Raw genomic sequence first — 13035 nt, 5'->3', positions numbered from 1 at the left:
TGGTGGTTCTGTATGGCCGAGTGCTCTCTCTGTCGCGGCGTTAACCCGCCGCCGAGATTACTTGTCTTGCCTGGAATACTATTCTTATCCTCGATTGTTTTCCATCCACACACTATTAAGAAATATTATTTGATGGTTTATCATTGATTTCAAAATGGTCTTGTCGCTTAAGTACATGTAAGTCTCAGGGTTATTTCAACGCCTCCGCCCTACAATCAGGGACGCCGATCCGTCTTTGCTTTTGTTTATCACCAGTAAACTGTGCTGCCTGGCTGTGGTCCCGCCGGCTAAAAATAACAAAGCACAGCTCCATCCGTCCCCGGAACGACAAATGTGGATAGCTATCTACTGGGGAGTCGGTACAGGACTGCCAAATATGAACTTGAAGGCACAAAATGTCAAAGATTTAATCGGTTTCCATACGGCTATCCTGGGTCGAGTCCTTGACATGATCCCGAACACCCTGGATAAACGCCTTCATTGCATCGCCCCCACCAAGTGGCACGCCGCCTCGACGCATGAAACCACCGTTTTCCACTGGAACCTTCAGAGCTTCGCTAATGCTTGGTAACCCTCCATCCCTGATCGCTATGGTCAGGCTCGCGAGGCTTTGGCTGAATTGCGGCGAACGTAAAACCTTCTGAAGTATGTTCTTCTTCTGCGAAAGGTTGAGAGCACTCAGAACATCTTGTGCACTTTCACTGCCGTGATAAGTAGTTGGGGTTTCCACCTGTAGCGCCAGAACGAGTAAATCTTGAGGCAGGAACTTCAAGAGGTTGTCAACACCTTCTCCGTCGAGAGTCTCCAGGTAAGGCAGGGTGGTCGCAGGGGGTAAGAGGTCTTGCAATGTAGTAAATGGCTGCTCGGCTGCCGGGGACTGGTTCCCTCCTCCCAAAGACCTTAGGAAGTCCTGCACCACTGATGAGGGGTTGGAGTCGGAAGCCCTGTAAGGGAATCACGAGTTAGTTTACATTGTTCTGAACAAAGGTAACTGGCTAAAATCATATTGTGAAGGGTAGTCTATTCCCGGGGCGTAAAGCACAAACGGAAGACAAGATACCCAGAAGCGAAATGTCGAGATATGTACCTAACTTACGCTCTTCCGCCGTCTGCCCCGCCCTCCCTTGACTCTTGTCCTTCTTCTCTCACGTCACCACCAGTGGCATCAGGCCCAGCACCGCCACCGCTACCTCCATGGCCATGATTTGGGTCATGGTCCACACCTTCAACGTCTTCCATTGTCTCGTCGTCATCACCATTGGATGGACCCTGGCCTCTGGGGATGTTCGCGACCTCTGTCTCTACATCTACATCCTCGCCTTGTAATAGCTTGTTCACGATCCACCCCAGCTTAAGGTCCCTCTCACTCCAAAAGGCCGGGTCGGCATCGTCATGTTGAGATTTGGATTGCAGCCAGAAGAGATATCGTTGGGAGCTGGACGAGAATTTGAGGACATAGATGCGGCCGTTTGTGGGCTTGCCTTCAGGGCGATAAGGTGTGAAGGTACCATCGGAAGGAACCATTACCAAGTCCAACTCGGGCTCTGTGGGGGAAGCGTTCCTGGGGCGCCAGCAGAAGTGAATCAGCTCATCTTCGGAGTAGAGGTAGATGTATCCTGGCGTGTCTTGAGGTCGGGCTGTGACGCTTGTTGGCTGGGTCTATTTGACAAAGAAAGTCGGTTAGAGAAGGAATCTCCGAAAACCATGGGGTCCATGTATGGGCTAAACTCACCTCCATGTCACAGATACCCGCCTTGAATGTGATGATCGGCGACGTCGACATTGTGAGGGTGGTAGCAGGGTAAGAACAATTTATTTGTGATAATGAAAGAGTTCCTTCAGTTTTCAAGTTTCACTTGTAAACACGTGAGACCAGCTCGGGGGGTGAGATGGTGTTGTGAAAGAAAGAAGCTTGATACGTCAGCTCGGAAGCTCCAGAAGGTCATGTTTGGTCTCGGGGAAGCTTGGAGAACACTTGCGGCTGTGGCTGTTGTCGGCTGCCGGATAGACTGCCTCGCCTGTCAGGCACCAAGTGGCAACCCGCGGGCGGCGGTATCAGCAGAAGCCAAATCGGCACTAGCGCCTTTCGGCTAACTGATAGGGCTCGCGTTCCCACAAACCTCACCTCTCCGCCTTTGCTTTGGACAGTGAGTTGCCCGTCACACATCCAATTCCAACAACCACCCGCCGTCGACAACCAACCCCAACTTTCTTTTCAGGTCTCTTCGTCATCAGCAGCCAAAATGTCGGACGTTGGCACGACGAAGCAGTTTGGAAAGGCCCAGAGGCTTGTGCCGTCCCAGAAGGCCCAGAAATGGTACCCTGTTGATGACGAGTCGCAGCCCAAGAAAGTCAGTACACCCTATACAGGACGAATAAATTGTCGGAAGGAACGGAGGATGCGGTTTCATATGGAGGAAATGCGGTGGTTGCGCGGACACGGCGACAGTGGAGGACCGACATTTATCGACCGAACATTGAATTTATATTGAAACCGCATTCTCCGGGAATTCGAGACAGCGATTATACAATGAAGGGTCATTTTGGAATCAGTCTTCTGACATGGCTTTTGTTCTTGAATAGGTCCGCAAGGCTCTCCGTCCCACCAAGCTCAGGGAAAGCCTCCAGCCCGGCACCGTCCTCATCCTCCTCGCCGGTCGCTTCCGTGGCAAGCGTGTCGTCCTCCTCAAGCACCTCGACCAGGGTGTCCTCCTCGTTACCGGTCCCTTCAAGATCAACGGCGTTCCCCTCCGCCGCGTGAACGCCCGCTACGTTATCGCCACCAGCACCCGCGTCGATATCAGCAGCGTCGACAGCCAGACTGTTGAGAAGGTCTCCGCTCCCGGCTACTTCACCAAGGAGAAGAAGAACGAGAAGAAGACCGAGGAGGCTTTCTTCCAGCAGGGAGAGAAGCCCGAGGTACGTTATGCAGTGCTAGCTCGACAATCGATATCCGGAGCCTAGTGCAAACTGCGACATCCAGACGGTCACTAACATTTCTGCTCTCAATAGAAGAAGAAGGTTGCCAGCGCCCGTGCCAGCGACCAGAAGGCCATCGACCAGTCCATCTTGGCCTCCGTCAAGAAGGAGAACTTCCTCGGCAGCTACCTCGCTGCCACTTTCAGCCTCCGCAACGGCGACAAGCCCCACGAGATGAAGTGGTAGACGTACGACGCGGCGGCCGCGGGTTCGGTAGTTCTTGTGGAGGAATTTGTGTGAACGGCGGCGAGATGCGAATTGGCGCTTTCCTGTGCCAGGGGAAGTGCACTTATCGCAGCGCAGGGAGGAACAGCTGATGAACCATGTAGCTCGATCTACGAAGGGTCCGTCATCTGCTTGGGGAAATGGGCGATATCGGATGACTCCGGCAGTCGATTGTGTGATTCGCAGACTGATTTCCTCCCAGCGTGGCTAGTTTGCATACATGTCTAATGAGCCGTTTGAGCAGAAAAGAAAAGAAAAAAATTCATGATCACCTTTTCCAGCTGTTTACGTGTCTTCTAAAAAAAAGAGGGCTGGAGTTCTTACACATGTTCAATGATACAGTTTTTATCAATATCCGGGTCAATGTACAGATTCTGAGGAATTCTTCATCGGTATCATACTTTATTAACCTATAGGCGCCCTTTATCTCCGATCGACTTCCACCATCAAGGCGATATACAACATACCCTCATTAGTCTAATGCGATCTAAATCAACCTTACAATCTATCCAACACACCGGGCACGAAGCACATGAGAACAACAATAGCAGCACAACTCCATTGCCCCTATCTAGGTATACGGCCACCAAACCGCCAAAGCAGCAAACAAGCCAATGCAAAGTCCAAAGCAGAAAAACAAAAGACAACCAGCAGCCCAAACAAAAAGCACAGACCCAAATTCTCAAGAGTCAAAACATCCACACCCCATCCTTTACCCCATACGTTCCCTACCCCATCTGGCTCAGGAGATCTCAGTCTTACCTCCCCCTCCCCCTCAAACTTCCCTCCTCCAGTTCCCCCGTCCCCCTAATAACATCCCATACTCCCCATCGTCCAAAATAGATCTTTCCACCACTCTCCAAATGCCTCCCAAGTCTTGTCCCCACACCCTCGAGCCCCAAAAAGTTCGGCAAGACCTCATATCCCGAGAAGGCAAACAGGTCTTCGAGCGAGATGATCGTCGTGAAGAACAGGAAGGTGAGCATGTGCATCTGCAGCCAGAAGACAGGGATGTACATGGGCAGGAATGTGCCGAGGATGTAGCAGACCGGGTGGTCATAGTGTGCGGCGAGCGGGAAGGGGGTTCCCAGGCTTTTGTGGTACCATGTTGTATGGAGATTGGCGATGTAGTCTGTTAGGCCAGAGGAGGTGGGGGCGTCTCGCGGGGAGTGAAGGATGTAGCGGTGGATGTAGTATATTAGGATCTATAGGAATGCGGTGGTTAGTTCAATTAGCTTGGAGGATGGGATGGAGTGAACTAACCTCTCTAATCGAGAAGGCCCAAAACAAATGCTTGACGATATCCCAGGGCAGAGGGACAGTCAACCACACTCTAACAGCAGGCCACAGTCCCGGCATAACAGTAAGGTACGTCTCAATCACCATCTGCAGAACGAGGGAGAGGGTGAAATTGAAGTATGACCATGCCACTATTTTGAGCTCATTTTGTGTAACGCTCCCCTTCTTGTTTCCTGACGGTAGGCCTTCTTCGCCTCGCGCCTTAAACCGAGCGGCTGTTTCTGGCATCAAAAAATCGAAGAGGAAGAAGAAGAAGGAAGGAAAGAAGTAGCACACGAAGCGCGCAGCCAAGGTGCCGAATAGTTCAACTCGCCGGGCATTGTACGACAGTACAAGGGTTGTCCATGTCATATAGAAGAAAATGATGTTGAGGTTTGTGCTGTAGGCTGATAATGTCGGGAGAATGAAGACAAAGACGAATGGTACTGCAAGGAAGTCCATGGCGAAGCAGAATAAGGCCTATATCGTAGAGTCTTGTTTGTGAAGTAACAAAACTACCAACGAGAAGGCCAGTGATTCTTCAACCACATATCCCTTCGTGCTTTATAGAGTATTAATGATGTTGCCCGGTTCTTTGTAGGGTCATCGACAAAGAATACTGAAGCGAAACCCCGAACATGATCGCTAACAAAGAATAACCGACGTCAAAGATAGAAGTGGAGACCTCGAAACTCGACGGTAGGTACCATGGGAGCGCGCAGTAACCCTAAGGAAGACCGACTAGAGAGTCACGAGAGCATGAGCCTGCTTGTCACTTGACTGCTGTATATGGCGGCCTACAGGGACAGTATGATAGGCTTTACTGGCGCTAACGTATACATGAACAAGTAACGATAGTAATTCTTTTATTGTGACGAACCGCCAACTGACTAGGGACAGGAAGAATGTATGAGACATAAAGATGAACAAAGAAGGCACTCAAGGGTATCTAAACCATACACCAGGCAATGAACGCGGGTCGCAACAAATTAGTTCAATCAAACCAAACCCTAAGCCGAACTCGATGTGGGAACGCCGTTCTTTTGACCCCATGTGAAAGCCTGCTTCCGAAGGTCAGGAACAACTTGAAGGAACACCAAGTTGCTAAGCCAGCCTGTGAATGTATCGCGGATCCAAGAATTTCTTGGGCTAGGTCCGAGTGCAGAACCCTTCATGATGTTGCCGACAAACATTGTAGTGATGAGGTACTCGCCTTGTTCAAGGGCACCGATTGCAATCCGAGCAACCTCCTTGGGTGTCTGGGGTTTGTCGGCAGACTCAAGTTGCTTGGTGAGGGAAGGCTTGATTTGCTGTTCATTGTCGAAGCCAGGGCTGAGAATGCCCATGGGGAAAACTGTGTGGATCTTGACGTCGGCGGGAGTAGCTCGAGCTCGCTCCTTGGAAGCACGAGAGCCGTTGTAAACTTCGATCTCCTGGCTGAGAGTATCCGACAGAGCACGCATGGCAGCCTTGGCAGGTGAGTAAGGTCCATAACCGGCAATAGGAACAAAGGCGAGGGTAGAGCAGGTGAAGATGAGATGTCGGCGAGGCAACGGCCGTTGATGGCTGGGGTTGATGGGAACAAGCCACCTCTTGAGGATAGCGTGTGCTGTGTTTGCCGCGGTCCAGTAAACAGTGTCCATCTGGTCCTTGAGTGTCTGAATGGGTGTCTCAACGAAGTATCCAGGAGTGCAGTAACCAGCGCAGCACCAAACGATATCCGGGGGCATGCCGTCGTTCCATTCGGTGACTTCAGCCATAACTCGCTCGCAGTCTTCGGGTTTCGTGAGGTCAGCACTGATGTGGTGGAACCGCTGCTTGCTGACGTTGGTAGCGGAGCCCTAAGAAAGAAGTCAGGAAGATGCATTGATGAACAAGTGAAGTAGGTGCTTACTCGAATGGCTTCCATGCTCTCCTGAAGCTTCTGAAGGGTCCGAGCAACAATAACAACATTGGCTCCCTTCTCTGCAAGCTGGCAGGCCACGGCCTTTCCCAGTCCCTCCGAGCCACCGGTGATCACCACGGTCTGCAATCACTTTGTTAGCAATGCCCGAGCTCGGAGAAGAGAACAAGATTGAGGCTCACCCTGCCCTCCACGACGAACTGGTTCGAGCTGCCGAAACCGAGCATTTTGACGAGTGTATAGAAGAAGAGTACACCGAAAATGATTGAAATGCCCAAGGCTGGTGCAGACAAGTCGTAAGGAATAGAGTGTAAGGATGAATGCATGAGGAAGAAAGGGAGAGAGAGGGAAGAGAGAAAGAAAGAAGTAAGAAAAGGAGGGAGGGAATTGGGGCGCCTGGTTTGCTCCTTCTGTTGAATCAGCTCAATTGACTGCGGCTTCCTCTTCTAATTATTTTTTGGCATGATGCAGATTGGGGAAAGAGCGATAGGGAGCTCTTGCGGAGTTACCGATTAATACCGCCCGCCGCAGGCTATCGCCGGTATTTGATGTACCAGAAGGTATCGCGCTACTGGAACATGTGATCTCAGATCCAAAACGGTAAGGCGGTGATGGCCCCACCCAAAAATTTATCGGCGGCTCTATCAATTTTTTGGTCGGAAGCCGGGCCCTTGCAACAAGTTATCGCATATTCACCACACACCTCAAAATGGGTAAAAAGAGAAAGGCCGGCGGTCGTCCAGCGGCGAATAAGACCGACAAGGAAGAACCTTACAAATTTGACATTGAGGAGAGGTTTGACGATTCCGAGGATGATTTCCAAACCGGCCGCGATCAGGTTCTGCTCGACGAAGCGCCGGAGGCAAAGAGACGGCGCAAGGTTGCAGAAGATGGTATGCAGGTCTTAATATCAGCTCATATTGTGCGATTGCTAAACTATTTTTCGTAGAAGAAGCACTTCAATTGTCAGACGAGGAAGTTCTCGGTTATGATTCACTTGACGAAGAGGACGATCTCGAAGAAGCCGATTATGACGATGAAGACGACCTAGAAGAGTCAAAATCTAGGAACAAGCGAAGTGGTAGTGCGGAATCCGACGACGAGGAAGAAGGAATTGCCGCCTGGGGCTCTTCAAAGAAAGACTTCTATAACGCCGATCAAATAGAAACAGAGGCAGACGCTCTCGAGGAAGAAGAGGAGGCAAAGCGATTACAGCAGAAGCATCTGCAAGAAATCAACGAAGAGGATTTCGGATTTGACGAGGCCGAATGGGCCGAATCCGCCAAAGACGCAGAAGCGAAGAAGGATGACACTGGTGTTGTCACCGAGGTTCTACCTCAGCTAGAAATCACAGACGACATGAGCGACGAAGAGAAACTGAAGATACTGAAGTCAAGATACCCCGAATTTGAGCCCTTGGCGAAAGACTTCACGGATCTTCAGCCCACATACAGTGCCCTCGAGGAGGAAGTGAAGACCGTCAACCCCAGCATCGATGCAGACGACACAGATCATGCCCCTGTTCCGGTAATCAAGCACCGCGCCTTATCGGCCTACCTAGGCGCGATTAGCATGTACTTCATGCTCCTAACATCCGCTCACGACTCCTCGGACATCACTACATTATCCCCAGCTCAACTACGATCACATCCTGTTATGACATCACTTGTTAAGTTCCGAAAGCTCTGGGAAACCGTTAAAGACATTAAGCCTGTCGAACGAATTGCCATGGAAGAAGACAGTGAGAGCGATATGGCAGTTGATACAGCTGATGTCGATTTACCGAAGGAAGTCAAGACCAAGAAAGAGAAGAGCATGAAACTCACCAAAGCGCAACGTGCCGCGGAAGCAGCAAGGGCCGAAGCCGAAGCTCGACGTGCAAAGAGGCTCGAGGAGACGGAAGCAAATCTCGCAGGTCTTTCGAACCTCGTCACAAAAACCAGCTCCAAACGAGCTAGCCAGAAATCCAAGAAACCCACCAAAGACGCCGACGACTCCGACTTTGGTGACGAAGATGCTCTCACTGCCAAGGAAGCCGAAGAGAAGGCGAAGCAGAAGCGCTCTCTCCGCTTCTACACTTCGCAAATCGCACAGAAGTCCAACAAGCGTAATGTGGCTGGTCGCGATGCCGGTGGTGATGCGGATATTCCTCACCGTGAACGTTTGAGGGATCGCCAGGCCCGCTTGAATGCGGAGGCCGAGAAACGTGGTCGGTCGAAGGCACAGGGCGCTGAAGAGCTCGGGGGTGACAGTGACGACGAAGATCGTCGCGTCGCGAATGAACTTCGAGGCGCCAAGGAAGGCTCGGACGACGATGACTACTACGACATGGTCGCAGCCCGCACAAACCAGCGCAAGGGCGACAAGAAGGCCTTTGCAGAAGCACAAGCCCTCGCGGCCCGTGAAGGAGGCCGTGTCGAAATCCAAGAACAGATTGGGCCCGACGGGAAACGAGCCATCTCCTACCAAATCGAGAAGAACAAGGGTCTTGCACCTAAGCGCAACAAGCTTAACCGCAACCCGCGTGTCAAGAAGAGGATGCGATTCGAGGAGAAGAAGAAGAAGCTGGGCAGTGTTCGCCAAGTCTACAAAGGTGGTGAGGGCCGCGGCGGCTATGGTGGTGAACTCACTGGTATCAAGAAGAACTTGGTCAAGAGTGTCAAGCTCTGAGCACTGTCTTCTTTTCCGCTGCTTTTTTTTCTGGCTGTTTCTTGGACACATACTACCAGGCGTTCGATTAGTGTGGTTAAAAATTCGGGTTCATGTGTATATAGACCTTCATGATACAACCTTGCGCCATTTGCTCACGTCCAGCCCCATTTCCTTTTTATAGTATCTCAAGTTATGAATTGTTTCTGAGTAGCAACCTGTAATAAACATAGGAGAAGAAGTATATCATCGCCGAGAACAAATAACAAAAGGAAACTCAGTCTCTGTCAAATCTCCGATGGAGGGTCCGTAGATATATATTCCGCAACCATCGACGCCTCAAACATTCCCTCCAGTATCCTTCTTACATTCGCACTCTCACACCTCTCAGATAAATCCATGGCCAAAAACCTCCTCGCCAGCTCATCCTAATCAAGAATCAAAATCAGTCTACAGTTTGAAAAATCCAACATGGAGGCAGAAACATACCGCATCCTGCAGCGCTTGTATCTCCTCCCGCGAAAGCACCGCACAAGCCGCAATCAAATTCTCGCCCCGAGCAGAAAGAGTCGCGAGCTTGTTCGCGCGGTCCACGATCGCCTGGTTGATTCCGTTCATTGCAGCGCAACTGCTGAGCATCAGTCCTGGCATGAATGGCCCTGAGGGCGGATAGGATAAGGGGCGACACACATCGTCCCGAAACTTTGCGTGCTCCGGCCAATACGGAAGCTACACTTTGTCAATACAATCGTGCCCTCAAGCTGAGAGCCTAGACAAACTTATAAAGATAAGTAATCTGCTCATCTACCTCCCTTGACTCCTCACAAACCCTAACCTCCATATGACCTAGCTGCAGCCGAGGTCTGACACGAAGGAACTCGTTCTCGAGGATTTCGTGGAAATGTGTGGCAGCGATGACCTTAGGTGCGTCTTCGAGTCTGAGAAGGTGTTCGAGGATTCCACATGCTAGCCCGATGCCGTCTATGTATGCATAATTGGTATCCGATTAGAGAAGTATTATTGGCTGTGGGGATAGAGATTCTGAACGTACCGTTCTCACTGGTTCCTTTTCCAAATTCGTCGATTAAAAGAAGGCTGCGGCCTGTTAGATGCTTGAGGTCAAAGGAGATTTGTTGGAGGTCGTTCATGAAGGTGCTTTGAATCTATTTTTGATTAGAGAAAGGGTGAGCCGTGCGAATGGGTTCGTACCTGGGAAACACTGTCCTGGGAATTGGACTTGACTAGGATCTTATCAACGATACCAATCTCTGCGCTTTCCGCTGGAACAAAGCTGTGATTCATAAGCTGGGCTGTTATTAAAACTCCTGAAGCAGTATCGTTCGCCTACCTCCCTGTCTGCGCCAGATAGATGATCAAAGCAACCTCAGGCGATTGTCAGTTAGGGTTTTGGTAAGCAATTCGAGATGCACACCTGTTTCATGTAAACGCTCTTGCCTGAGTAGTTTGGCCCCGTCAACAGTAGCATGCTTGGGCTGGACCCGGTTCGCAAAGCCTCTGGAGCGTGGCGAGAGTAGTTCGCTGTTTGGGCGTCCAGTTTGCCTCCGACCAAGAAGGTATCATTCAGGACATACGAGGATACGGTCATTTCCTGGAGCATGTGTCTTTGAAGGGTTAATTGGGGTGAAGTGGGCTTACAAATATTACTTACCGGCCCCCTTTGATATTGATCATATTGTCTTCCGTGATTTTCGGACGGACCAGATTGTAGGAGGTTACTGCTTGGGCCATGGCGAGCAAGCTATAGCTGGGTCAGCCTTAGCTCTTGCATAGTAATCTGAAAGCCCACCTATCAATTTCTCCACAGACATCGGAGGCCTCTATGAGAGCCTTTTCGTATTGGAGGACTCGCTGCGCTAGATCGTATACGATCTCAATTTCCTTCTCTGAATTGATACAGTGAGTAAAATGGTAAGAGAAGCTTAAACCGAACACATACCGCATACTAAACCATATATGTCACCAAGTTTCTCATCCATCTCTCTCATTCTGAAGTCCTTGAAGTATGCACGATTCTCTGTGATGAAAATCAGCTCCCACCCCTCGTCGGATCCCGTATATGCTGCCTCTCCCGCGTTGGTAAGAGGTATAGCTATATTGAAACCTAGCTGAGGAAAGTATATAACGTTTACGTCAATGTCAAAGCTCGCCGGGATGGTCGTCGCAATTTCTATAGCAACTTGCTTCAGTAAGCTATTCAGGCCGTCGTAACTGTCTTTCATTTTGTCAAGTTCTCTGTCGAGCCCTGGTCGAACAACGGTTCGGCCTTGCTCGTCTGAACTGTCGATATCGACCTGGGGCTCGTTAACATAGTACACACATGGTACGGTACTTCATATACACTCACCACTTCCTGAATCATTCTTCCAATTCTATGAAACTGGGCTTCTTCTAGACCGTGAAGAGCCTGTAACGACATTAGTTAGGACCAGAAAAGGTGTGGCGGGCATGTCACCTTGTTGTATAGAATCAAACCATGTCCACCAGCAGTTTCCTTCAGCGCATCGTGAACATCAATACCATAAAATGCAAACTGCCAGGCCAGTCAGAAACTCATCGCCTGATTGAACTCCCGACGACATACCGCTAAGAATGTGGCCCAAACAGTCGTCTTGAAGCCTGAGATCTTCCCACTGCCCGTACTGATTCCTTTCTGTAGGTTGATCATCACCGGTCGAAGATTCTTGATATGCCTCAGAGCTTTCACCATCTTGTTCAGAGGGTTGTAGTTATCCGGTTGGAGATAGACGCTTATGAATGCCTGTCGTTCCTGAATGACATTGAGTTGGACCGAAGGCCGGAGAAATATCTGTCGCAGTCTCTGTTTCCCCTGCGGAGTGCATGCGTATCGTTGGAAGAGCCCATATACAGAGAGGCCTTCTTTGGAAGAAGATGATCTTTTACCAGGCCCGCCATTGACCATGCTAGGATGACTTTCGGATTCGACTATTTGGAGTGCCGATAGTGTTCTTGCGTTCACAAACCTACAGTACCGCGCCATTAACATTCATAGTGTCTTAAAGAGCCATGTATCACACTCACATAGTGCCATTAAGAGTAGCCATCTCAAAAGATGTCACTTGGTACAGTCCTGAAGCTGTACCTTCAGCCACCATGTCGGAAGACCTTCGTCGCTGCAGGTAAGTGAGGATAGCTCCAGCGCAACCGAGCGTCACCTTGTTCTCCAGATCAAGATAGCTGGCTATGTGCAAGTGTCTTCCTTCCTGCAATGTGAAGTCCACATTTGCTGTGTCCAGCTGGTCGGTATCGACGAGCCCGTTATGGGGTACTAGAAACTTGAAGCGATCCTCATGCTTGGTTGAGATATCCAATGCCACCAGCTTGTTCTTTGCATGTGCAGGATTAAACTCCTGAGATGGCCGCACATCGAGCTGGTAAGGGAGGTATGGTCGGGCATCTGATTGAGTCAATATAGACAGGAGAGAGTCACCAGTTCATCTAGCCCACCATGTTCTTGCTCGGAGTGTTGCCCGTCGTGTTTGAAGTGATCAATTCGAGGTGAGGTGAGGAGTATCGTCGGATTGACCTGAAGAACCACTGCCAACAGGTCAGTGGTGGCTAGCAGACATCTAAAGAATAATAGCGTACGAGTATCCATAACCTCGGTGTTCGCTTGGCGTATGTCTCCCATCAAATAGAGCCTTTCCTCCTGAGCGGAATAGTAGGAACAGCCAACCGTGCCGGCGTCCTTCATGTCTATTGCCATGATGATCTGGTCGAGCTCGTCATCTGCAGACTGTTCAACAAGATTTGCATTTTCGGTGACATTGACCGCAGTGGTAGAACGAGCTTGTCTAGATCTTGACGTTTGCTGAGAGATTAGCGGAGTGGATAGTGGACCATTGTGGCTTAAAGCTGAGGTGTTTCGCAGGTTACTCCCTGGGGCTGGAGAGTGAAATGCTGTTCTCAGACCTCTAGTCGTCGATTCCATCGGTACTTGGTGATAATCTTGAAGGCTGAAT

The 13035-nt window shown here is 50.3% G+C and overlaps 6 protein-coding genes across 6 annotated transcripts; 2 read left to right on the top strand and 4 right to left on the bottom strand.

The window, feature by feature from the left end:
- Position 1: 1 nt before the first annotated feature.
- On the bottom strand, positions 2-2072 carry BJY04DRAFT_177877 (uncharacterized protein). The gene is made up of 3 exons (XM_073709653.1): positions 1733-2072; positions 1097-1659; positions 2-944 (listed from the first exon to the last, which is right to left on the bottom strand). Exons 1-3 carry the CDS (start codon positions 1781-1783, stop codon positions 407-409), a joined length of 1152 nt encoding a protein of 383 aa, XP_073576357.1. The 5' UTR covers positions 1784-2072; the 3' UTR covers positions 2-406.
- A 72-nt stretch (positions 2073-2144) lies between these two features.
- BJY04DRAFT_177874 (60S ribosomal protein eL6) lies at positions 2145-3673 on the top strand. The gene is made up of 3 exons (XM_073709652.1): positions 2145-2351; positions 2584-2919; positions 3013-3673. The coding sequence occupies exons 1-3, from the start codon at positions 2244-2246 to the stop codon at positions 3163-3165; spliced, it is 597 nt and encodes a 198-aa protein (XP_073576356.1). The 5' UTR covers positions 2145-2243; the 3' UTR covers positions 3166-3673.
- Positions 3674-3962: 289 nt separating this feature from the next.
- BJY04DRAFT_213303 (uncharacterized protein) lies at positions 3963-4944 on the bottom strand (the record flags this gene model as incomplete). The annotated part of the gene is made up of 2 exons (XM_073714845.1): positions 3963-4409; positions 4468-4944. 2 exons carry the CDS (start codon positions 4942-4944, stop codon positions 3963-3965), a joined length of 924 nt encoding a protein of 307 aa, XP_073576355.1.
- Positions 4945-5331: 387 nt separating this feature from the next.
- ksrA (3-dehydrosphinganine reductase) lies at positions 5332-6882 on the bottom strand. The gene is made up of 3 exons (XM_073709651.1): positions 6568-6882; positions 6377-6508; positions 5332-6323 (listed from the first exon to the last, which is right to left on the bottom strand). The coding sequence occupies exons 1-3, from the start codon at positions 6709-6711 to the stop codon at positions 5493-5495; spliced, it is 1107 nt and encodes a 368-aa protein (XP_073576354.1). The 5' UTR covers positions 6712-6882; the 3' UTR covers positions 5332-5492.
- A 148-nt stretch (positions 6883-7030) lies between these two features.
- On the top strand, positions 7031-9270 carry BJY04DRAFT_74637 (something about silencing 10 family protein). Its single transcript, XM_073720987.1, has 2 exons — positions 7031-7278; positions 7335-9270. Exons 1-2 carry the CDS (start codon positions 7095-7097, stop codon positions 9053-9055), a joined length of 1905 nt encoding a protein of 634 aa, XP_073576353.1. The 5' UTR covers positions 7031-7094; the 3' UTR covers positions 9056-9270.
- A 51-nt stretch (positions 9271-9321) lies between these two features.
- Positions 9322-12779, bottom strand: BJY04DRAFT_213300 (MutS family protein MSH5; the record flags this gene model as incomplete). Its single annotated transcript, XM_073714844.1, has 17 exons — positions 9322-9462; positions 9524-9662; positions 9725-9763; positions 9814-10015; positions 10086-10197; positions 10244-10325; positions 10383-10417; positions 10467-10656; positions 10704-10793; positions 10842-10938; positions 10992-11346; positions 11400-11459; positions 11508-11585; positions 11637-12036; positions 12095-12470; positions 12521-12610; positions 12662-12779. 17 exons carry the CDS (start codon positions 12777-12779, stop codon positions 9322-9324), a joined length of 2604 nt encoding a protein of 867 aa, XP_073576352.1.
- Between the last annotated feature and the right edge of the window lie 256 nt (positions 12780-13035).

Source organism: Aspergillus karnatakaensis (assembly GCF_047715665.1).
Source record: "Aspergillus karnatakaensis strain CBS 102800 unplaced genomic scaffold BJY04scaffold_3, whole genome shotgun sequence".
Lineage (NCBI taxonomy): Eukaryota > Fungi > Ascomycota > Eurotiomycetes > Eurotiales > Aspergillaceae > Aspergillus > Aspergillus karnatakaensis.
Note: the sequence above shows the minus strand (reverse complement) of the source record. Positions and strands in the feature narration are given on the sequence as shown.